Source organism: Dipodomys ordii, unplaced genomic scaffold (genome assembly GCF_000151885.1).
Source record: "Dipodomys ordii isolate 6190 unplaced genomic scaffold, Dord_2.0 Scaffold94, whole genome shotgun sequence".
NCBI classification, from domain to species: domain Eukaryota; kingdom Metazoa; phylum Chordata; class Mammalia; order Rodentia; family Heteromyidae; genus Dipodomys; species Dipodomys ordii.
Genome location: NW_012267310.1, coordinates 9,135,359 through 9,158,734, shown reverse-complemented (window position 1 = coordinate 9,158,734; position 23,376 = coordinate 9,135,359). Strand labels below are relative to the sequence as shown.

The 23,376-nt window shown below is 38.5% G+C and overlaps 1 protein-coding gene across 4 annotated transcripts in view; it reads right to left on the bottom strand.

Annotated features, from left to right (window-relative positions):
* Positions 1-3,084: 3,084 nt before the first annotated feature.
* Positions 3,085-23,376, bottom strand: part of Gk (glycerol kinase) — a 93,641-nt gene continuing 73,349 nt past the window's right edge. The window contains exons 14-20 of one of the 4 annotated variants that reach the window (XM_013026508.1): positions 18,008-18,086; positions 16,672-16,768; positions 15,269-15,353; positions 14,694-14,814; positions 14,442-14,585; positions 11,259-11,339; positions 3,085-3,441 (exon numbers count right to left, since the gene is read on the bottom strand). In XM_013026508.1, coding sequence (XP_012881962.1) covers positions 3,437-3,441; positions 11,259-11,339; positions 14,442-14,585; positions 14,694-14,814; positions 15,269-15,353; positions 16,672-16,768; positions 18,008-18,086 — 612 coding nt within the window. In that variant the 3' untranslated portion in view covers positions 3,085-3,436. Of the gene's footprint in view, positions 3,442-4,946; positions 5,577-6,344; positions 7,411-11,258; positions 11,340-14,441; positions 14,586-14,693; positions 14,815-15,268; positions 15,354-16,671; positions 16,769-18,007; positions 18,087-23,376 lie in introns of those variants that run through there. The other 3 variants (XM_013026507.1, XM_013026509.1, XM_013026510.1) reach the window with 3 other exon arrangements.

The following is a 23,376-nucleotide window of genomic DNA, read 5'->3' as shown; positions in this document are numbered from 1 at the left end:
TGGAAAATATTTGCTGCCATTTGAATTAGATTCGTAATTAATTGAAGTAGCAGATTACAAACAGGACTATTGTTTCATCTTAGAAGCTTTGTAGAAAAGGAAGGAGATTTAGTGGGCAATTAATTAAAGGCTGAAGGTTTCAATTGACGGTAGGAAGATGAACATATGAAGCAAAATCTTTAAGAAAAAATTAAAAAAATATAGTTAAAGGGCTCCACTTAAGTTACTGGTAACTAGGATAATATCTCGTGGTTAATACTTTCAAAAAACTGCCACTTCATTTACCGAAGGTATTTTTCTTTTCTTTTTTATGGTAGTGGTATGAGATGGAGACCAGTGAGCTACATCCTTTAGTGTCAGACCATAAACCCCCTGGAAGGTAGACAGATGGGACAGCTTTGCTTCATCACAATCCTTTGTGCTTTAGTGACTAAAGTATTTTTCGTATTCCTGAGGCTAAACTCTTGAAACCTGCCAGGTGCCCGTGGCTCATGCCTATATAGTTACTTACTCAGGAGGCTGAGATCTGATGATGCAGGTTTGAAGCCAGCCCAGGCAGGAAAAGTCCATGAGACTCTTACCTTCAATTAATCGGTAAAAAGCTGGAAGTGGAGATGTGGATCACGCAGTAGAGTACTCACCCTAAGCCAGGGGACAGTACGCAGGTCCCAAGGCCAAGCCCCAGTACTAGCACAAAAGAAAATAAAAATGCCTATGTGCATCTGATCTTATAAAATAATATTTATCAAAATGAACTCCAGGAAATGGAAATAAGGTGTTTTCCTCATTGATGTTATTTCCTTTATCTTGTTGATCTGTCTTTGGGAGGATAGGGGGGCACAGAAATGGAGGAACAAAAGTGAACAATATAGTAGTGGCACTTACCAGACACTATGTTGAAAATGGACTATATAACTTGTGGGTACGGATGGGAGGGAAAAACTGGGAGGAAAGGAGTGACATTGTCCAAAAAAATGTACTTTTTACCTATGTAACTGTAACCCTTCTGTATTTCACCTTTATAATAAAAACATTTTTTTTTAAAAAAACCTCTCTACCAATAGAGCATTACCCTGAAAAGGTTTAATTTACTGACTTTTGCTTTTCATGAAGTAAATAAAACTCATTTCAGGGTTCACAAACTCACAGGTCATAAGGGACTAAACATTTATGCATATTTTTCATAAAAGCAAATTCAAAACAATAATTTTGTTTTGAACGAGCCTGTGGAGATAAATCTGGCTTTTGGCTCACTAGCTCACAGCCTTTGACATTTTAAATTAGGTGTGTGTATGGGGCGGGGGGGGGGGGGGGGGGGGGGGTTCTGGGGTTTGAACTCAGGACCTGGGTTCTGTTCTTGAGCCTCTTTGTGCTCAAGGCTAACAGTCTGTCACTTGAGCCACAGCACCACCTCCAGTTTTCTGGTGGTTTATTGGAGATAAGAGTCTCATAAAAAAAAAAAGAGTCTCATAGACTTTCCTGCCCAGGCTGGCTTGGACCTGCGAGCCTCAGATCTCAGCCTCCTGAGTAGCTAGAATTACAGGTGTGAGCCACCAGCCCCTGGCCCTAACTTACATTTATATTGACATAATTCATATGCCCATGTCAGCACTTTTTGGTATATTTAAAGTTGTGTAACTATCATGTCTAATTTCAGAAAAGTCCTGAATACCTATGCCTCTTGACAGTCATTTCCTAGTTCTCACTCCTCCAGGTTCTGGTCACCAAGAAACGATTTCTTGTTTTATGGACATTTCATAGAATCAGAATCAAACAGCATATGGCACTTTGTGCATGGCTTCTTTCACTTTGTATAATATTTTCAAAGTTAATCCATGTTGCAGCGTATCAGTACTTCATTTTTTCTTTTCCTTTTCAATTTTCTCATTTTTATAACTGCATAATACTTCCTTGAATGGATAAACAACTTAGGGTTTTCCACTCACCAATAGCTATTTGGGTGGTTTCCTCTTGCTGGCTGTAATGTTTTGCACATTGTTTTGCTTCAAAAATTTTACTGTAAAGGTGATGCACAGAGGGGTTACAGCTACGTAAGTCAGCTACTGAGAACATTTCTTTTTGAACAGTGTCACCTCTTCCCTCATTTGCTCCCAGTTTTTCCCTCCTGACTCCCCTCCCCCCACAAGTTGTATAGTTCATTTTGACATAGTGTGTAGTGAGTGTCACTGCTGAATTGGTTCACCCTTTGTCCCACTGTTTCTGTGCTTCCCCTTCCCTTTCCCAAGTCAGATAAACTTACACACAAAAGGTACAGAAATCAAAAACAGCAACCAATGGGGGAAAAAACAGAAAGAAAAAAACACAAAAAGTAAAACAAAAAAAGCTCTTGTTTCCATTCCTAGGAGTTCATAAGCAGCTATGTATAATACTGGTATGGACATTCAAGTACAAGAACTTCAGAATTGGAGTTTAAAATAATGTTAGCTCTGCAGTCGGGTGCCGGTGGCTCACGCCTGGTATCCTCCCGCTCAAAGGCAGCCACGGCAAGTACATGAGACTCTTATCCCCAATTAACCACCAGAAATTCTCTTTTTCTTTTTTTGGCGGTTGTGGGGCTTGAACTCTGGACCTGGGCACCGTCCCTCAACTCTTCAGCTCAAGACGAGCGCTCTGCCAACTGAGCCACAGTGCCACTTCCGGTTTTCTGGTGGTTAACTGGCAATAAGAGTCTCCCAGACTTCCGTGCCCAGTTAGGCTTTGAACGGCGCCCGGCTCAGTGAAATTCTTATAGCCATCTTTCCGCTGGCAGGTCAGAAGCGGCGCTGTGGCTCAAGCTGCTAGTACACTATCCTTGTAAAGCTTAGTGACAGCGCTTAGGCCCTGAGTTCAAGACCCATGAGTTACAATCGTGGGTCTTGAACTCAGGGCCTTTTATGTTTGGTTTTTTTTTGGGTCAGCCATGGAGCATTAGCCTTGATCATTAAAAAAAGGCTCAGGGACACCGCCCCGGCCTGAATTTAAGCCCCATGGCAGGTACATGCGGCACGTGCGCGCACACACACGCGGCACGTGCGCGCATGCGCACACGCGCACACTTTTAAAAACCTTCTAAGATACCATTAGAGAAGCAAATATACATTATTTATTTTACTGATTAGTTAGAAAACAAAAGATTGATATGTTAGCTGTCAAACTGAGCAAACAAGGGTGGACTAAACACCATTGACTAAATCCAGGAGGAGAGAAGCTGAAGCACAGAATGAAACCAGAAGGTAAGCCAGATGAGAATCTTCTGATAATGGCTGTTGATTGCACCAGACTTTTCTGGAAATGTTTAATCTGTTCTAACTGAATGATTATTCCAGAAGCTACTTCTTCAGCTGTTAGCTAATTCTTCAGTGTGCCTGCTCAAGTGTTAGAAGCTGACTTTCATGTTTGCTGAAACGTGTTTGGTAATTAAATTTTGATCTAAGTTCTAGTCTGTAAATGAGAAATGCAAATAAAAATAAGAGGTCAATTTATTTTAAGTAAATTTATCATTAAATATCAATGTGTACAATTCCAAACATTTATAAATCTTCCAATTTATAGAAAAATTAATGTAATTGTAAATTTATCTGAACAGTGATTTGCACAATTATTTACAATTAACTCATCTTATCTCTGTAGAAACATAACTATATTTAAAAGCATCCCTACCACAAAGTGATATTTTCACAGTACCTTTCTACATTTATGTCACTCGAGTGGCAGCTATATCAATAAATCCCAGCAAATTCAGTAATTTAGAAAGAATACAACCAGAACAGTAAAATGTAACCTACCATTAATTCCCAACAAAACAAACTTTTTTCTATTAACATATAAATATTTTGTCATTCAGCATTGATAGAAAAAAATAATTAGGAAGCAATATTTTATTTGCCTATTATATAACAAATTTGTTTTCATGTACTTTATAAATTGATGTTAAGGTGCTAGATTAGGTGAACCTATAACATATAACATATTTTGTGAAACTCTTGGTTTCACTGGAAGGCATTTCTAATAGCAAACCTCTATTACCACATATTAAAAAATACGATTTGTTAACAATAATATTTAGATTGAAAGATAATCATGGCTTTATTTCTATTTTTTTCCTACTTAGCTTTTTAACTTTTTTACATTCCCAAGTCTGTCAAAGAATCTCAAATATGGAAAAAAATCCAAAGGAAAATTTATGTTTGGACTAGTACTCATGTTTGAAAATAAATTTGACTATAGTATTCCTCAGTATTTTTCTTTTTAAAGCATACAAGCAGCTAAGACAATTTAATAAAAACCAAAAGTATAAGGAATATAGTAAAAATCATAATAAAGTACATTTGCTTTTATTGACATAGAACAGATACATAAAGTTTAAAGTTTAAATGTTAGCTTTTTAACAAAAATTTATCCTGGTTATTAATATGCACAACCGTTGCCCAAAAATGTATACAGCTGTTTTCCCCCAAATATTTATATACATAGTAGTAGTCCACTTTAGACCAGCCCTGTTATAACCTACTAAATATAATGTGCTCTTGATTTATAAATGGGCTACTCTCAGTATATAAAATATATAGTTGTGTATGTTATACATCCAAAGTAAAAAATATAAAAAGGAAAAATGGAAAAGAATAAAGAAGTGTGCTTCCCTATAAGATCTAGACAGAAAGTAATGATAATTAGTTGTGTAATTTAAAATGTCTAAAGGATCAATTTCACTTTTGGCAACTACGTTTTCAGAAAAATATCCAAGTTATGAGAATCATAAATTCTCGTGTGTGTGTGTGTGTGTGTGTGTGTGTAGCTACTGGGGCTTGAATGAAGGGCCTTTCATTCTCACTTAGCTTTTTCACCCAAGACTGGTATGTTCCCTCTTTAAGCCACACTTCCACTTCCAGCTTCTCTTTGCTGGTTACTTGGAGATAAGAGTGTCACTGATTTGGGATTTGTCTGCCCCCAATGATTTCCAACCTTGATCCTCAAATTTCAAACTCCTTGCATTGTTAGGATTACAGGTGTGAGCTCCCAGTGCCTGTGGCCTAAATTCTCATCTTAATAATTTACTGCAAGTTTCCAGCTCAACAGTTAAGATATTCGGATCTTCTAATATGTGAAAGAGACTTTAGGGATCTGTTAAAAACAAATGTAAAGCAACTCATCATTAGCAGGTTAGCAATAGTGCCTTCATCAGGCATGTGTAGTGCAGAGAATCAAATCCTGGTCCCTTAGCATCTGAACATGCTTGATGCAAGGCTCCAATGGACAGGATATGAATTCTTCCTTGATCTTACAGGGAGTGGGGTAGGACATTATTACCATGGAGGAGTCAGCCGCCAAGGTGGCTGGCCCAACTTAGTTGTCCATGTTAAAAAATACACTGAATGTTTCTGTGGCATTTGTTCTGCTGCATTTTCTTTATTTCAAGCCACAGGTCTCCTTGGAGAATCATGCAGCTAGTGGCTTAGAAATCAAATCAGAGTGTGTGAATAGTGTGATCATATCAAGAGATAGAATTGTTGCATTCTCTCATTAGGTCAAAAGCTTGCATCTTGGGAATACAGGAGGTGGCCTTATTTATGGGAGACCTAAAATGGGGGACAAAAACCATATAAGTCAATAAGACATACATGAAATTCATGAGCTCAAGCAATGAAGGTTATTCAGTAATTGATTAGCTAGAAAGTCCATGATTTTTAAATAATGCCTCATAGTTAAGATGCAATAAATCATGAGAGCAATTAAAAAATTAGCCAATAATACCACTGTTGCTAATTGTTTGCCAAGACAAACAATTCTCCCTGTTCTTGGCTCTCACCATAGATCACCAAAGAAAATGCCTAAACACAGTGACCATGCATTTTAGAAGCCTTATAATCTGGCTATTTAACATCTCTTTTAGCTTAGAGAGGTGCTACATGTCGCCATTTGCACAGAGATGGGGGACTTTCCTGGTTATCACAGTAGCAAAAAGGAAGTAACCACAGCAACAAAATCAATGAGAAACTTTCAGCTTTCCTACTTCTTAGACCATCATTAGGCAACCAGAAATATTCAGGATAATGAAAATGTAATAGACCATTTTACAAAACAGTGTGTATATATATATATATATATGTATATACACACATACATACATATATATTTATAAATTCAAATTTCAGTTCTCATGGGAATGGTGAGTCTTCTATCTAACATTCTTGAGAAACAGAAAGAAGACATCTGCTAATTCCATACAGATCGGAGTATAGAAACCCTTAGCATATTAACACTAATACCAAAATAAGGTATTGCTAGGACAGAAGTATATGATTAGAAAAGAATCTATCCTGAGTATGTCTGGACGTGAAGAATGGAGACAAAGTTAATATAATCTAGTTTTCAATCCTCATGCAAGTAACTCACAATTATTCTTTACTTAAGATAATTTAATGTTCTGCTGACATAATTTTCATTTCATATTTATATATAGCACTGAACTGATAAACCAAGTTAAATAAATGCTTGTTAGAATTCTACAAACAGATGTTCCCTCTCATTTCAATGAAGTTTAAATATTACATTTTAAATCCAAGTCAGTTATCTTATTAAATAAGTCATATTAGTTAACTCTTTCTGTAAATCATGAATACCTAAAAAACAAGTTTCACTTTCATGGAAACAAATGGAATAAGACATAAATCATTTCAATTTAAGCTAGTAATATGAAGAGAAGTTAACCTATCATCAATGGCTACTATATTTATAACAGATTATGTCATATATTTCATGATTCGAAGAGCCATTTTCAATAGAGGCTAATATGCAAATATAACAATTCTGTTTTTATTGCAATTTATTTAAGCAATAACTTAAAGATTTCATCTCACTTAAATAACTAAATCATCTCAAGTTTTACAGTGTTACAGGCTGAAACATTTTCCAGAATAAAACTATTTCAACTAGATTACAAAAATTTCAAAAAATACAGCAATTTACATATATTTGAACACCATAATTGATGTTAAAATTACACTTTCACTTTTATCGCTCACTAGGAAAGTCCTTTCATTTAAGCATTAACATTTGTCTTTTCTGTTTTTTTGCATATTACTGCAGCTGACAGAATATAACTCCAAAAGATCATCTACTAAATATAAGAAAAGTTTAAGCCAAGTCACAATGCTTCTTTCAATCTGTCCCAAAAGATAAATGGATAACTCATAGAATTACAGCTTTAACTGATTTTCCAGGTTCCTAAACAGGAAGAATGAAAAACACTGAAAACTTTCTTGGGTTACAACAATACATTAAAAGCTAACTAGTAAAAATGGTCTAATTTAAAGAGTAACTAACCTGAGATGTACCTTGCTCCGATTAACATTACCATGCTACTCACTATAAAAAAGCCCAAGGGTAGACTACAGAAGATACTAGGGTCACCTGTGGTCATCCAAGTAGGAGGGAATTCCAGTCAAGCAAACCAAAAGAGAGACACATAATTATAATATTTATGTTAAGAATCACATGATAGCAAAACAAAATCAGTTATAAAATAGCATATTCATAAAAGCTAGCAAAGAGTTATTACTTCAAATCAAAAATATAATCAATATCAAGGTTTATGAATGTTAACAATACAGAAAGCATGCCACAAATAGTCAAGAACATAATACATATAGACCAATATTAGCCTTCCACTGGCTAAAACAAAAAGAGACTATGGAGCACTTTTTGGGAGGCTGTTGTTTGGGCTCTCTAGACTTTTGTCCCCCAAAATTCACCCCAAATTCAAATTATAGGTCATTTGGTTACTAAAGAAAAATTTTATTAGCCCACTGGACATGAATTTGAAACCCTATTTAACCAAAACCATTAATTAGCTTTACTTTAAAAATACTTACTTTAAAAAATACGATTTGAGTCAGGTACCAGTGGCTCACACCTGTAATCCTAGCTACTTATGAGGCTGAGATGTGAAGATCGCAGTTCAAAGCCAGCCTGGGCAGGAAAGTCTGTGAGACTCTTATCTCCAATAAACCACCAGAAAAGCAGAAGTAGAACTATAGCTCAAGTGGTAGAGCGCTTGCCTTGAGTTGAAGAGCTCAAGGACAGTGCCCAGGCCCAGAGTTCAAGCCCCATGATTGAATATGTCTATATCTATATCTATCGATTGATCGATCAATCGATCAATCATCTGGATACGTGACCTATAGAATCTCACTGAAAGTTATCAAGCAATAGAGACCTGGGGGACAGCAAAGACAAAACAATAGAGGGGGTTATTCTTATTAAAATAAACTATATGCACGTGTGAAGTACCATGGTAAAATCCCTCAGTGCAATTAATATACACTAAAAATGAATGACAGGAGTGTAAAACAATTTCTCTTGGGGAGTGGGTATCTGTGAGAGGGGGAACAGAGTAGGTGTGGTTGAAGTACTTTATATATCTATGTATTTATATATATATATGAGTTTATGAAAATAAAACTATTAAACCTAATGAAAATGTGATTTTTGTGTGTGTGCTCCTGTTCTAGGGCTTGAACTCAGAGCCTGGGATCTGTCCACATTTTTGCTCAAGGCTAGCACTCTATCACCTGAACCACAGCTCCACTTCCAGCTTTTTTTTGGTAGTTAGAAGAGTCTCACAGCCTTTCCCTTTCCAGGCTAGATTGAACTGCCATGCTCAGATAGCAGCTTGCTGAGTAGCTAGGATTACAGGCATGAGCGACTGGCACACAACTTGAGTGATGAAGGAAATGGGGTTGATAAGGATATCATACATATGCATTGAAATGTCACTGTGAAAATTGCCTTGTACAACTAAGGTAAGCTAATAAAAATGAGCTCAGTAAGGCTTCAATGAATTGCATACTTGCTCATCATGATTAGTCACTTAAAAATTAATCATACCCAAATGCTCATATAAGAAATGTTATCTTGGGCTGGGAATGGCTCAGTGATAGAATGCTTGCCTAGCATGCATGAAGCCCTGGATTTGATTCCTCAGTACCACATAAACAGAACAAGCTGGAAGTGGCACAGTGGCTCAAGTAGGAGAGTGCTAGCCTTGAGCAAAAGAAGCTCAGGGACAGTGCTCAGGCCCTGATTTCAAGCCCCAGGACTGGCAAAAAAGAAAAGAAATGTTATTTTGGGCTAGGAATGTGGCTTAGTGATAGAGTGCTTGCCTAGCATGCATGAAGCCCTGGGTTTGAGTCCTCAGTAACACATACACAGAAAAAGCCAGAAGTGGTGCTATGGTTCCAAAGGTAGAGTGCTAGCCTTGAGCACAGAGAAGCTCAGAGACAGAGCCCAGACCCTGAGTTCAAGCTCCAGGACCAGCAAAAAAACAAAACCTGAACTATATAATTTGAGGTTAGGGATGGGAGGTGGGCAATGGGAGAGAATGATGGAAGGAGTGACGCTGATCAGGATGCACTGATCATATGAATTGTAATGCTTGTACAACGAGTTTAATAATAAACTTAAAAAGAATCCTACCATAGCCAAAAACCAAACCATTACAAAAGAGGGATGTTAGCCTGGCACCAGTGCTGATGCCTGTAATCCTATAACAAATTTACCACCAAAAGCTGAAAGTATAGCTGTAGCTCAAGTGGTAGAGCACTAGACTTAAGCAAAACAAAACATGTAGGAATAGTTCCCAAGCCCTGAGTTGAAGCCGCAGGACTGGTACAAAAAAAAAAATCAAGGTTTTCTTTTTACCCTATTTGTAGAGATAATACTTGAGAAAAGAGCAATCAATGTCCTGAATATCTGAGAGGAAGGCATCAACTATAAATTAGAATAACTACTTTTTTTTCTTGGGTCCGGTCGTGGGGCCTGAACTCTGGGCCTGGGCACTGTCCCTCAGCTCATCAGCTCAAGGCTAGTGCTCTACCACTTGAGCCACAGCGCCACTTCCAGCTTTTTTCTTTTTGCTTATGTGGTCCTGAGGAATCGAACCCAGGGCCTCAGGCATGCAAGGCAAGCGCTCTACCACTGAGTCACCTTCCCAGCCCTATTTTTGATGTCCCTATCATGACTTCTGGTTTGAAAAGATCTGAGGATTATCTACATTCAGGATCTCTTATTAGTTTATCAATTTAATGAAGCCATTTTTTCCAGTTTTATAAATACACATCACATGTAATATATATGCATAATATACATTATATATACTTTATAATTATTTGATAACTCTTTACTGCATTTAAATCAATTTTCAAAATGTTGATTTGGTGGGTTTTGAGTCATCTATTATGATTAACTTTTTAAAAACAAATCTAGACTAAGAGCTGGAAACTGGTGGCTCATCCTGGAATCCTAGCAACTCAGGAGGCTGAGATCTAAGGATAACAGTTTAAAGCCAGCCCGAGCAGAAAAGTCTGTGAGACTCTTATCTCCGATTAATCACCAGAAAACCAGAAGGAGAACTATGGCTCAGGTGGCAGAACATTAGTCTTGAGCACAAAAGCTAAGGGATAAAACTCAGGCGCTGAGTTCAAGTCTCAGAATGGGCACACAAAAAAAGTGCTTCTATACTCACTTTGGAGTTGGAAGCGAGAAAATATATCACTTGGAAACATTTATCCATTAGAACATATTTCAATGTTATTGGCCATTGTACCATTCATTGTGTTCTAAATCTTTGATTAAGCAAAAAATATTAATTTATGCCACTTATAAGGATCTTAAGGATGCTTAAACTTAAGCTAAATATCTTCTGGCCTAAATGATTGAAAAATAAAATTTCCTCCTTTTTGTGTAAAATAGTATCATAATCTTTTATTCTACTTCTGATCTACTGTGTTTGGTATATTCCTTCTCTAATTCGAAGGGAATAATCAATATGTGCACTCTCAGAGTACCTAGACCCCGACTAGGAAGTAACAAAAATACACTCTAGAATTAATAGAGCTTTTGATTTATTCAGGTCATAAATATAGCCTCCCAAAAAGGTAACATATGAAGAGCAAAGGAAAAAAAAGATTCTAATTGATTTTTTTCATTGAAAAGAAACTAGAAATAATTTTACTTTTGGAAAATTCAGTTATCAAATGAAGTGCCAGGAATCAATCAATAAGCAAAGATAATTTTGTGATAAGAGTCAAAGTATGTATATTTAATTTGCTAATTTTCATTTTATGTTTAGAACTTTAGAAACTTTGGACAAGGGATAAATATTTGCTTCTGAACAGCCTGGCTAAGTATAAATGCCAGTTTATCTAACCATTTCATATACTAGGAAAAATGGCAATAATAACCAATAAAAAACATTTTACCACTTTCTGGAGATTGAGTTGTAACCCAACCGATTGACTTCATCACAGCTTTCTTCCATGTAGAGTAACGAATTTCACTTTCTAGAATTAGAAGTTAGAAAAAATAGATGAGGAGGTTGGCCAAGATGTTCTAAGTATCATACTTATCATTACTCAGCAGTTTTTTTGTCATCGTGGGACTTGAACTCAGGGCGTGGGTGCTATCCCTGAGCTCTTTGTACATATGAGCAATTTGTGCTCAAGGTTAGCACTCTACCACTTGGAGCCACAGTGCCACTTCCAGTTTTCTGGTGGTTAATTGAAGGTTAAGAGTCTCACAGACTTTCTTGCCTGGGCTGGCTTTGACTTGCAATTCTTAGATCTCAGCCTCCTGAGTAGGTAGGCATGAGCCACCAGCCATCTCAGGCCCAATACTGTGCTCTTAATGATAGCACTTTACTGAAACTCAGGTCTGGAAGCACATGGCTGCTGGTGACTAGCAGGGCCTGGTAGGGATGCTTGCTTGAAAGTTGGAGGGAGGTGTGAGACCAAGTTCAGCATGGGACTGTCTGTTCAGCATGGAACTGGTAAAGAGAGATTGAGACAGACTACTTCCTATGAGACAGGGCAAATCACAAGCAAGTGCTGATGAGCTCAAAAGGGATTCCCATTTGATTTGCTTGGTCTGATTTTGAAAGGGAGTCAGGAGATTTGACACGAGGAAAGGGCATGCTATTCTGTAGAAAAACTATAAAGTGAATTAATCTTGGTATCTACTCAAAAGGTTTAGCAAATACTGACTTCTCACAAGGTTAAAACTGCATTTCTGTGAGGCATCTCTTATTCTTTAAAGTAGGATTTCTTTAGGTGTAAGAAATTTCAGTAGGGCACTGGTGGCTCATGTCTGTAATCCTAGCTACTTAGGAAGCTGAGATCTGAGGATCATGGCTCAAAGCCAAGGAAAAGTCCATGAGTCAAGGAAAGTCCATGAGACTCTGCTGATCAGATAACCAGAAGTAGAGGTGTGGTTCAAGTGGTAGAGGACCAGCCTTGAACAAAAAAGCTAAGAATCAGCACCCAGACCCTTAGTTCAAGCCTCAGCACTAGCACACAATGGAAAAGAAAAAATTCAGCATGAAGACTAACCAAAAAAAAGCAGTGATAAAGTTATTCCTCTATGGATATTGAACCAGACACAGGGCTACCCTTTTCTCTTATTTCTCCATAGGTTCATGGATCATTCAACTCAAGAAGTTTTCAACATCCCATTTCTAGCTCTCCCTCCCTCTTCCCACAATACTTCACACAAATCGCAGGATGTTGCTACCTTCTATAGTGAACTTTTATGATTTTGTCTACTTCTCCTAATATATTTGAGTCTCCAGAAGGGCAAGGATTTCGTCTTATGCATGCCTGTAACCCTGTGTCAGTTACAATCTCTGGCCTATAATTAGCTCTAAACAAATTATTAGCTGAAAGAATGAAATCTATCTAGGTACCTATTGGTGTGGTGAAAGAGTGGGAAGGGACTGGTGAAAAAAATCATGACAGCCAACATTAATTGACCATCTTCAGTTGACGACCTTCAGCCATGGCAAAGATAGTTCTCCTCAGTAAACATGTTTAAAAAAATCCAAGGAAGTAGCACTGTGGTTCAAGTGGTAGAGTTCTAGCCGTAAGCAAAAAAGCTCAGGGGCAGTACCCAGGCCCTGATTTCAAGCCCCATGACTGACTGACAAAAAAATCCAAAACCTTTACACTACATGTCCTTGCTTTAAAAACTGGCTAAAGAGCCTACTCTGAACATGACTTGTCCATTACAAAATTGGTTTGTGAAACTGGAGGCATGCTTATGAGTGCCAGCTATGAAAAAGCCAAGTGAGAGCAAGAGGCCATGAGTGAAAGCCCTAGTGCTGGTACAAAACAAAACAAGCTGGGCACAGGCGGCTCTTGCCTAGAATCCTAGCGACTCAAGAGGCAGAAATCTGAAGACTGTGAAGGAAAGTTTGTGAGACTCTTATTTCCAATGAACCACCAAAAAGCTGGAAGGAGAGCTATGGCTCAAGTGGTAGAGCGTTAGCCTTGAACAAAAAAAGCTCAAGGACAGTGCCCAGGCCCTGAGTTCAAACCCTAGAATGAGCACACACAAAAAACTTGGTTTGCCTCATGGAAGTAGTAAATTTGTTTTAATTTTATCCAGTATTGTCAAAATATAAAAATGTATTATGCCTATATGGAAATGTCACAATGAAAACATCCCCTTACAACTAATTTATGCTAAAACAGTCTTAAAATACATAGATAAGATAAATATAATAAGTCAGAGACTATGTCAGATTTTGAAACACAAATCTATATCATGATATATGGGATGCTGTTGACTCTAATTATTAGTAGTATAATGTATTTGCGCACATGTATGAAAAAGACCAAATGACTTTAGGAAACAATGGCCTAGTCTTCTAGGAAATAAAACAAAAACTGCGTTTGAAAACTTACATTTTCCAATAGCTCAAAATCTTCTGATGCTTTTATGCCTAGGTGTCTAAAAAATTAGGAAGCCAAATTCAATGGCTCAGGCCTGTAATCCTATCTTTATAGAAAGCTGAGATTTGGAGCTCTTGAAGCCAGCCAGGGCAGGAAAGTCAGTGAGATCCAAAGCTGGAAGTGGAGTCCCCTCTCAAAACAACAACAACAACAATAACAACAAAACCCAGTAGTCTAACAAGGTATAGTTGGCAATGTTGCAGGATAACTCTCTTAAGCAGTATAGAAGTGAATGGTTTAAACAGGTCATTTCATATTATTTATTTACTTATTCATTTGTTGGTCGAGGGGCCTGAACTCTGGGCCTGGGCGCTGTCCCTCAGCTCTTCAGCTCAAGGCTAGCACTCTACTACTTGAGCCACAGCACCACTTCCGGCTTTTTTCTTTTTTGCTCATGTGGTGCTGAGGAATTGAACCCAGGGCCTCAGCCATGCAAGGCAAGTACTCTAGCACTGAGCCACCTTCCCAGCCTAATTTCAGATTTTTAAAAACAAGGAAGTATTTATTTCTCTCACTGACACTTAGTATAACCCAGTGTTTTAGCAGCCAAATCTGAAATGGTCGCATTTGCTCTTTTATGTTGGGCTTAAAAGCAGAAAGGCAAAAACTCCCTTATACTGTCATTTTCACAGAATTCTATTAAAAGTTGCAATGTACCCTCTTCATTGATCTGTGGTTCAAACCGCTCCATTGTGACGGCTGACAAATCCTCAGGTTCGAGACTCCAAACACCAACTCCTTCTGCAGCGCCTGCTGCCATAGCAGCTCCCAGGGCAGTTGTTTCAGGCATAGAGGGTTTCACTGAGGGGAGAAGGCTATGTCAACAATTCTGTGACTGCATATACCTCAAGAATGACTTCTTCTGAAAGAAACATTTCCAGAGTTCAAAGGAACGAAAGGCTTACTAACCTACTGGAATATACAGAATATCTGCCTGAAGCTGCATAAGAATTTTGTTGCTGGTCATGCCTCCGTCTACCTGCAGATGGCTCAATGGAATTCCACAGTCACGATTCATGGCATCCAAAATCTTAAATAAACCAGTGCAATTAGCATCATGAAAGTTCATCTCTGAAAAATGGCAATGTTTTATATAAAATCACTAATGTTTCCCCAACATGCACAGTTAAATTGATCTGATCATATCTACCCTTTTCTGGCATTATATCACTAAACTCTCCCTGAGTTTCAGTAAGCCAAACAATTCCATCTTGCTTTCCTCCCTTGATGCCTGTCTGTTGTGTTTCCTTTGCCCTACTATGTGCCACTCACCCTCTTCCTAACCATTCAACGCCCAGTGCCTGGCAGATAATAGGGGCTAGAAAGGGGGGAAGGATATTTGTATATTTAGATGAGCATTTATATAGGCATCATGTTTTAAGTAAGTTCACTGTCAGCATTTAACAAAATTTCAAGCATTAAATATATAATGTAGGGGTAGTAAAGGTTAATTGAGTGTAAATAAACTGTCTTATAGTCATTACCTCTCGGGTTTGGAAACAAACAGCTTCCAAGGCAGCAAAAGCAATGTGACATTTATTGGTGAACTGGGTGAGTCCACAGATTATCCTAAAATTACATACAAGCATTTTCAGATTAGAGTGGTATAAATATCTGGAATATGGAAATGGTTAATCTAACAGACAGAAAAGTATAGATGATTCAGAAAATCCCATCCTAATTGTCCACAATCCTGCATTCACCTAAGTTCACAATCCATTTGAACAGATGACAGTAATAAAAAACCAACTTGGAATTCATTTGCATGGTACAGACAAAGGATAGCAATATGGCCATAAATATGCTAGAGGTCACTCTCTGCTGATTTATAACTTCTTAGAATGTACAGTTTCTAAAACTACTGTCTTTAAACACAAAAGGTTTTCTTAGCACTTTAAAATCATTTGAAAATAGATAAGAAGCTACTAACCAATTAGCAACTGATTACTTCAGGAAATCCATAGATTTCTAAAAGTATACCATACTGTTAACACTACTTCTTTCATTGTTCTTTTTAAAGTTTATTTATTTATTTATTTACTTATTTAGCCAATCCTGAGGCTTGAACTTTGGTCCTGGGCGCTGTCCCTGAGCTCCATTTGCTCAAGGCTAGCACTCTACTACTTGAGCCACATTGCCACTTCCAGTTTTTTCTGTGACTAAACTGGGGATAAGAATCTCACAGACTTTCTTGGTCAGGCTGGCTTTGAACCTCAATCCTCAGATCTCAGCTTCCTGAATAGGTAGGATTACAGGTATGAGCCACTGCTGTCTGGCTCCTTGGCTCTTTTTTTTTGATCAAGGCTAGGACTCTACCACTTGAGCCATATCTTCACTTTCAGCTTTTTTTTTTTTTTTAATTTTTTTTGGTCCAGTCGTGGGGCCTGAACTCTGGGCCTGGGCGCTGTCCCTCAGCTCTTCAGCTCAAGGCTAGCGCTCTACCACTTGAGCCACAGTGCCACTTCCGGTTTTTTCTTTTTTGCTTATGTGGTGCTGAGGAATCGAACCCAGGGCCTTGAGCATGCAAGGCAAGCACGCTACCACTGAGCCACCTTCCCAGCCCCACTTTCAGCTTTTTAATGATTAATTGGAAATCAGAGTCTCTTTTGCGAGCTAGTTTCAAACCATGATTCTCAGATCTCAGCTTTCTGAGTAGCTAGGATTGTGGGAATGTGCCATCATACACTTTTTAATTGAGACATAATATTTATACATATTTATGGGGTATGATGTGGTATTTCCATATGTATATATCACAGCTAAGAATCAAATCAGTGTATTTACCACTTGAAGCACTTACAATTTCTTTGTATTGGGAACATTTAGAATCCTCTCTTGTAGCTATTTTGAAAAATTCCGTAAAATACTATTAACTATACATACTTACCCTCTTGCACTGGGTTCCCAGTAAGGTGCATATAATCCTGAAAATGCTGGAACAAAGTAGCAGCCATAAGAAGTGCCAACTTCTTTAGCAAGTTTTTCTAATAATAAAAAAATAAAGAAATCACATCAATATCTTAATTATAACTCTTTTCCAAATTAGTATAGTAAAATGTTCCTAATTACAGTAATACACTAACAAAGCAACAAGGAAGTTTCCTCTACATCAAATACCCCTAAAACATAACCGAGCTCAAACAAATTAAGGTAGTACATTCAGTTACTTATGGTATTTTAGTTCATTTCCATTATTTATAAGGCTGTTGACTAAGAGATGAAGTGGTCTCTTGTGTATATGTGCCAGATCAAAAATGTATTTCTGATTGCTCTATCTCCAGGGAATGTTAAATAAGTAGATGAAAGAATGAGTAGGTAAGTTCAAATTAATTATCCATAGACAGAATATAGTCAGATTAATACTTAAATTTTAGGTACCACAGTTTTAATGTTCTCTAATTTTAAAGCTCTCTCTCATCAATTAAATGTAATCTACAGATTCAGGCAATCTTGTTTCCAATTTTGTACTTGGCTTATTTCTATGCCCTGTGTTACCAATTTATTAATAATTACCACTAATTATGCCAATTTATTGTGTAATAAATCTTTATTTTGTGTGTGTGTGTGTGTGTGCGTGCGTGCGCGCACGCACATGTGCACACACATGCTGGTCCTGGGCTTGAACTCAGGGCCTGGGCACTGTCCCTGAACTTTTGTGGTCAAGGCTAGTGTTCTACCACATGAACCACATTTCTAGCATTTTAGTAGTTTATTGGAGATAAAGAGTCTTACAGTCTTTGCTGCCAGGCTGGCTTTGAACTGGGATGCTCAGATCTCACCCTCCTGTGTACCTAGGATTTACAGGAATGAGCTACCACAAAATAGTGTTTTGTTTTTGGTCGGTCACGGGGCTTGAATCCTGGGCCTGGGCTCTGTCCTTACACTCTTCAGCTTAAGGCTAGCACTCTACCACTTGAGCCACAGTGTCACTTCCAGTTTTCTAATGGTTAGTTGGAGGTAAGATTCTCTGGACTTTCCTGCCCAGGCTAGCTTTGAACTGTGATCCTCAGATCTCAGCATCCTGAGTAGCTAGGATTATAGGTGTGAGCCACCAGCACCTGGCTACAAATAGTTCTTTTTTGTATAAGTCAAACATATAACAAGGGTCATTATTTATGGATCATATTCATAGCATAGCGTAAACATTTACAGATTGCAGCGATAAAAATATGAAAACCTCTCCACTGTTCACAGATTTTCTAGCCCTTTGTAACAACACTCACCAATTTCCTCTGAGCTCTTAATGATTCCAAGATTGTCTCTTAGCCAGCGAATAACGGCACCAGCGATAGCTACAGAACCCTAAAGAAAAAAAGGAGTTTGAGGTAGAATATTGTTACCACTGCGAAGAGTGTGTTGCATGATACTACCACATTCAAACATTTAAAATTTGGGGGCTCCTATATATCTGCTAAACTGTGGCTTCTAACATGAACCCAGTTTTTCCTAGGTCATATATAAGAGTTTCCACAGGCTAGGCACTGGTGGCTTATGACTGTAAGCAGGAGGCTGAAATCTAAGGATGGCACTTCAAAGCCAATTTGGGCAGAAAAATCTCTGAGAGTCTTATCTCCAATTAACCACCAGAAAACTGGAAGTGGAGCTGTGTCTCAAAGTGGTAGAGTGCTAACCTTGAAAAAAAGAGTTCAGGGACAGCTCCTAGACTCCAACCTCAAGACCCAGGACTGACAAAAAATAAGTTTCCTCAGGATAAGTAAAATAATTAAGTCTTTCAGTATATCCTTGCACAGATCCCCTGAGGTGGATATCTATCGTTTGGACATTTTTTATCTGTTGCTAAGCTATTGAGGTATAATTCCATCCAACATACATTTCTGTCTTACCCATATATTTCTTTAAGCCCATTTTCCATATCTAGTAATATAGAAAACCAAGCAAAAAATGCCTAAGATGCTAGCTCCTAAGTAATTTTTCATTAAATCATCAAGGAATTAATGGAGAGAGTGGTGGGAGCAATAAGGATGAAAAAACATATAATTCAGAGTCATATCAACTGGGTTTTGAATCCTAGTTCTAGCACTTAGTTGCTATGTGATCCGAAGCAAATTACTGGGACTTTCCATTTCTTTACTTATAAAATGATTAACCTAATCAAATTACAGTATTAACCTAAACAAATTACTGCAAGGCTCCATATGAGAATAAATGTACAGTCCTTACTGAATGTAAATTTTATCATCATCATCATCATCTTTACCATTGTCATCATCATCATCATCATCATCATTATCATTATCATCATCATCATTGCCACTCCTGGGGCTTGAACTTAGGGACTGGACACTGTCCATAAGCTTTTTTTGCTCAAGACTAGCACTCTACCTTTACTTCTGACTTTTCTTTTGGTGGTTTATTGGAGATAAGAGTTCTCAAGGACTTTCCTGCCCAGGCTGGCTTCAAACTGGCTTCATGATATTTCAGTCCCTTGAGTAGCAAGGACTATAGGCATGAGCCACTGGTGCCTGGCTAACTTCATTATCTTTAAGTGCTAAAAAATATCAGGCAAGCCAAGACTGCTTACTTAGCAAGTGCAAAACCCTGAGTTTAATTCAAATATCACTAAAAAAAAAGATACAAGCACTTATTTGAAAGAAGTACCTATGTTTATCAGCATCTAACATGCAGTATGGTTTAGCCCTCAAAGAAATTACTGAAATGCAGCCAGACACTGGTGGCTCATGCTTATAATCCTAGCTACTCAGGAGGCTGAGATATGAGGATTGTGGTTCAAAGCCACATGGGCAGGAAAGTCCATGAGACTCATCTCTAATTAACAACTAAAAAGCTGGAAGTGATGATGTGGCTCAAGTGGTAGAACACTAGCCTTGAGCAAAAATGTTCAAGGACAGTGGCCAGGCCTTGAGTTCAAGCCCCAGGATTTTCACATCAAAAGGGAAATTACTAAAAATATTGGAAGCTTCCAAATTCACACAAGACATGTGGTCTTCTGAATTCAGAAGCAGGAGATAATATAGTGCTTCAAAGATTAAGGAAAAAGAGCAGGACAAGAATCCTAAAAAGTTAGGTTAAGGGGGCTGGGAAGGTGGCTCAGTGGTAGAGTGCTTGCCTTGCATACACGAGGCCCTGGGTTGGATTCCTCAGCACTACATAAGCAGAAAAAGCTGGAGTGGAGCTGTGGCTCAAGTGATAGAGCACTAGTCTTGAGCTGAAGAGCTCAGAGTTCAAGCCCCACAACGGAAAGACAAAAATAAATAAATAAATAAATATAAATAAATAGGTTAAAAAGTATCTGTTTGCTGGGCTGGGAAGGTGGCTCAGTGGTAGAGCGCTTGCCTTGCATGCATGAGGCCCTGGGTTCGATTCCTCAGCACCACACAAGCAAAAAGAAAAAAAAGCCAGAAGTGGCGCTGTGGCTCAAGTGGTAGAGCGCTAGCCTTGAGCTGAAGAGCTGAGGGACAGCGCCCAGGCCCAGAGTTCAGGCCCCACGACCAGAACCCCTCCCCCCCAAAAAGTGTCTATTTGCTTGTCATCAATTAAAATTACCAAATTATGTCCTAAACAGAAGGATTCAATTCTTGAATGCAACATCTACAAATCTGAATCACCTCTAGTCCAGCTGTATTCTCAGGAAGACACAAGATAATTGAGAAGGTAAAATGAAGAATAACAACAAGGTAAGAGGAAAATATTTTTAAAGTAGATATGTAACCTGGAAAATAAAAAGCTAAGAAATTGGCTCTGGAGAAGACTGGCTTAAAAATAATCAAGTAGAAGTGATATAATATCAGGGCAGGCAAATGGATTCTTCTTCTAATGTTCCTTGACATAAATGCCACTGCCACAAACAATTGAACGTATAAGGAATATTTCAGTGGAATCATGTCTTAAAAGATAGTTGGAGTTAATGATGAGTATGGGGGAAAAAGTATGTAAGACAAAGATTATCTTTACCTTGCTTTAAAGCATCCATTAGGCTTAGTAAACATGGTTTCTGGTATAATATGATACTATACATGTCAATAGGTATAATGGATACTATATCTAATTTATATGTATTAAGAGTACAAATACGAAGTTAAACTCCATAAGCATTTTTTGTACTAGATCTAGGGCTTGAACTCAGTCGGGGCCTAGATGTTGTCCCTGAGTGTTTCTTTGCTCAAGGCTAGTGCTCTACTACTAGAGCCACAGTGCTATTTCTAATTAGCCACCAAAAATCCAGAAGTAAGAGTCTAATGGATTATTCTGCATGGGCTGGCTTTGAGCCATGATCCTCGAATCTCAGCATCTTGAGTAGCTAGGATTACAGGTGTGAGTGTGGCTGGCCAGCATCGCATTTTCATGGGGACAGATTCTCATTATAAAGCTGAGACGGGCTTTGAAGTTGGGATTCTCCTACCTCATCTTGCCAAGTACTAGGATTAGTGATGTATACCACCATACTCCAGCTTTCCATAGCACTTTTAGCAGTAGAGACAAAGGGAACACAGTTGTTAAGTTAGGGCATATTATATTTAAAAAGATAGCTGGGTGCTGGTAGCTCACACCTGTACTCCTAGCTACTCAAGAGGCTGAAATCTGAAGATCGTGGTTCAAAGCAAGGCCAGGCAGGAAAGTTCATTGAGACTCTTATCTCCAATAATCCACCAGAAAACCGGAAGTAGCACTGTTGTCAAGTGGTAGAGTGCTAGCCTTGAGCTGAAGAGCTTAGGGACAGCGCTAGGCCTAAAGTTCAAGCCCCACAACCGACAAAAAATAAAAAAAATTTAAAAAAATGATAAAAGATAGAAATAGCATTCCATAGGATTTGGTATTGTATACTATTCTAGCTTGCTGGAATACAATGGTAAACAAGACAGACAAATATCCTGGCTTCAGAAAGCCTTCATCATAGTTCCTAATCATACTCAAGTCTCCCTAAAGGAATTCTGTTTTATAAACGCTACTTAGAAAAAGAAGAGGAACAAGGAAAAGGAAAAGCACAGCCTCAGGAAGACATTGAACTATCAACAGGTGACAGCAGGAAGTCAGAGCCAGTAACTGCTCTATTTCACTGCTGTCTCCTTCGCAGGGAGAAACAATTTCCAATTACAAAGTGTAAGATAAGTTTAAGCAGCTTAATATGAGCTTAAAGGTAAAGAACAGCTTAAGGATTACGTGCCCCAGTTCCTTCTGACAGATAATAAAAGTGAGAATTCAGAAATGTGAAAATTCCAAGCCCAGAATAATCTTGCTGCAGGTGGAGAAGGTCAGGGGGGCTAGTTAGGGGAGAAAAAGAATTTCTCAGTGATGAAAAGGATATAGATGTTTACACCAGATGGTAAGTTGTACTTCAAAAATTCTGGTTTTTTTTCTAAATACAGAGAATAACAAGCAAAATATAAGGGGAAGGAAAACTCAAGTGCTACATGTTGACTTGAAGACAGAATCATCTATGAGACAGACATGGAAATGCACAACAGGCAGAACGACTGAAGCTATGGGCATGATAGCTTTGGGGTTGTTTTTCTCTACTTGGAGCAGTGGCCAAGAATTGGTTCCTCCAGAGGAAAAGTATCCAAATTGCCATATGCACACAGGGAATATTTTTTTAAGATATGAAAGTAAAAGAGGGACTATTTGGGGTGGGAAGGTGGCTTAGTGGTAGAGTGCTTGCCTTGCATGCATGAAGCTCTGGGTTTGATTCCTCAGTACCACATAAACAGAAAAAGCCAGAACTGGAGCTATGGCTCAAGTGGTAAAGTGCTAGACTTGAGCAAAGGAAATTCAGGGACAGTGAACAGGCCCCAGGACTGGCCAAATGAAGAAGGAGGAGGAAGAGGAGGAGAAGGAGGAGGAGGAGGAGAAGGAGGAAGAAGGAAGAAGAAGGAGGAGGAGGAGAAGGAAGAAGAAGGAGGAGGAGGAGGAAGAAGAAAGAAGAAGGAGAAGGAAGAAGGAAGAAGAAGAAGAAAGGGGGGGACTATTTGGCAAGAAAGAAAAAAGACTAGCCAGAGGAAGGAGGGGACGAGAGGAAATGAGGGTTAATATGATCACAGTACATTATGTACATGAATGAAACTGTAATAAGGAAACGCATTTTTAATAAAAGATAGGGAAAATCAGGTGCTGGTGGCTCACGCCTGTAATCCTAGCTGCTCAGGAAGCTGAGATCTGAGGATCTTGCTTCAAAGCCAACCTGGACAGGAAAGTGTGTGAGACTCTTATCTCCAATCAACTAAAAAACAACAAAAAAAAACAGAAGTAGAGCTGAGGCTCAAGGTGGTAGAACACCAGCCTTGAGCAAAAGAGCAGAGGGACAAGGCCCAGGCCCACCCCCCCAAAAAAGAGAATAGAAATAGGCTCAATACTTGAAGTTAGGGGCTAGGTGGCGCTCTCCCACTTATATAGGGATGTGGAAAAACAATTGTCCTACTTGTTACTATGGCTTAACAGAGGGAAGCTAAAGCTAGAAGTGAACATTTCAAAATATATGACCAAATCTACAGTGAGAAATCAGTCAATAAAACTTAACACAGGGGGGAGACCAAGATGGCGACGGGGCAGTAGGGAAACGCCACAGCTCTCTCCAACCAAAAAGAGAGTTCGAGTTCCAACGCTTAATCTCCCCAAG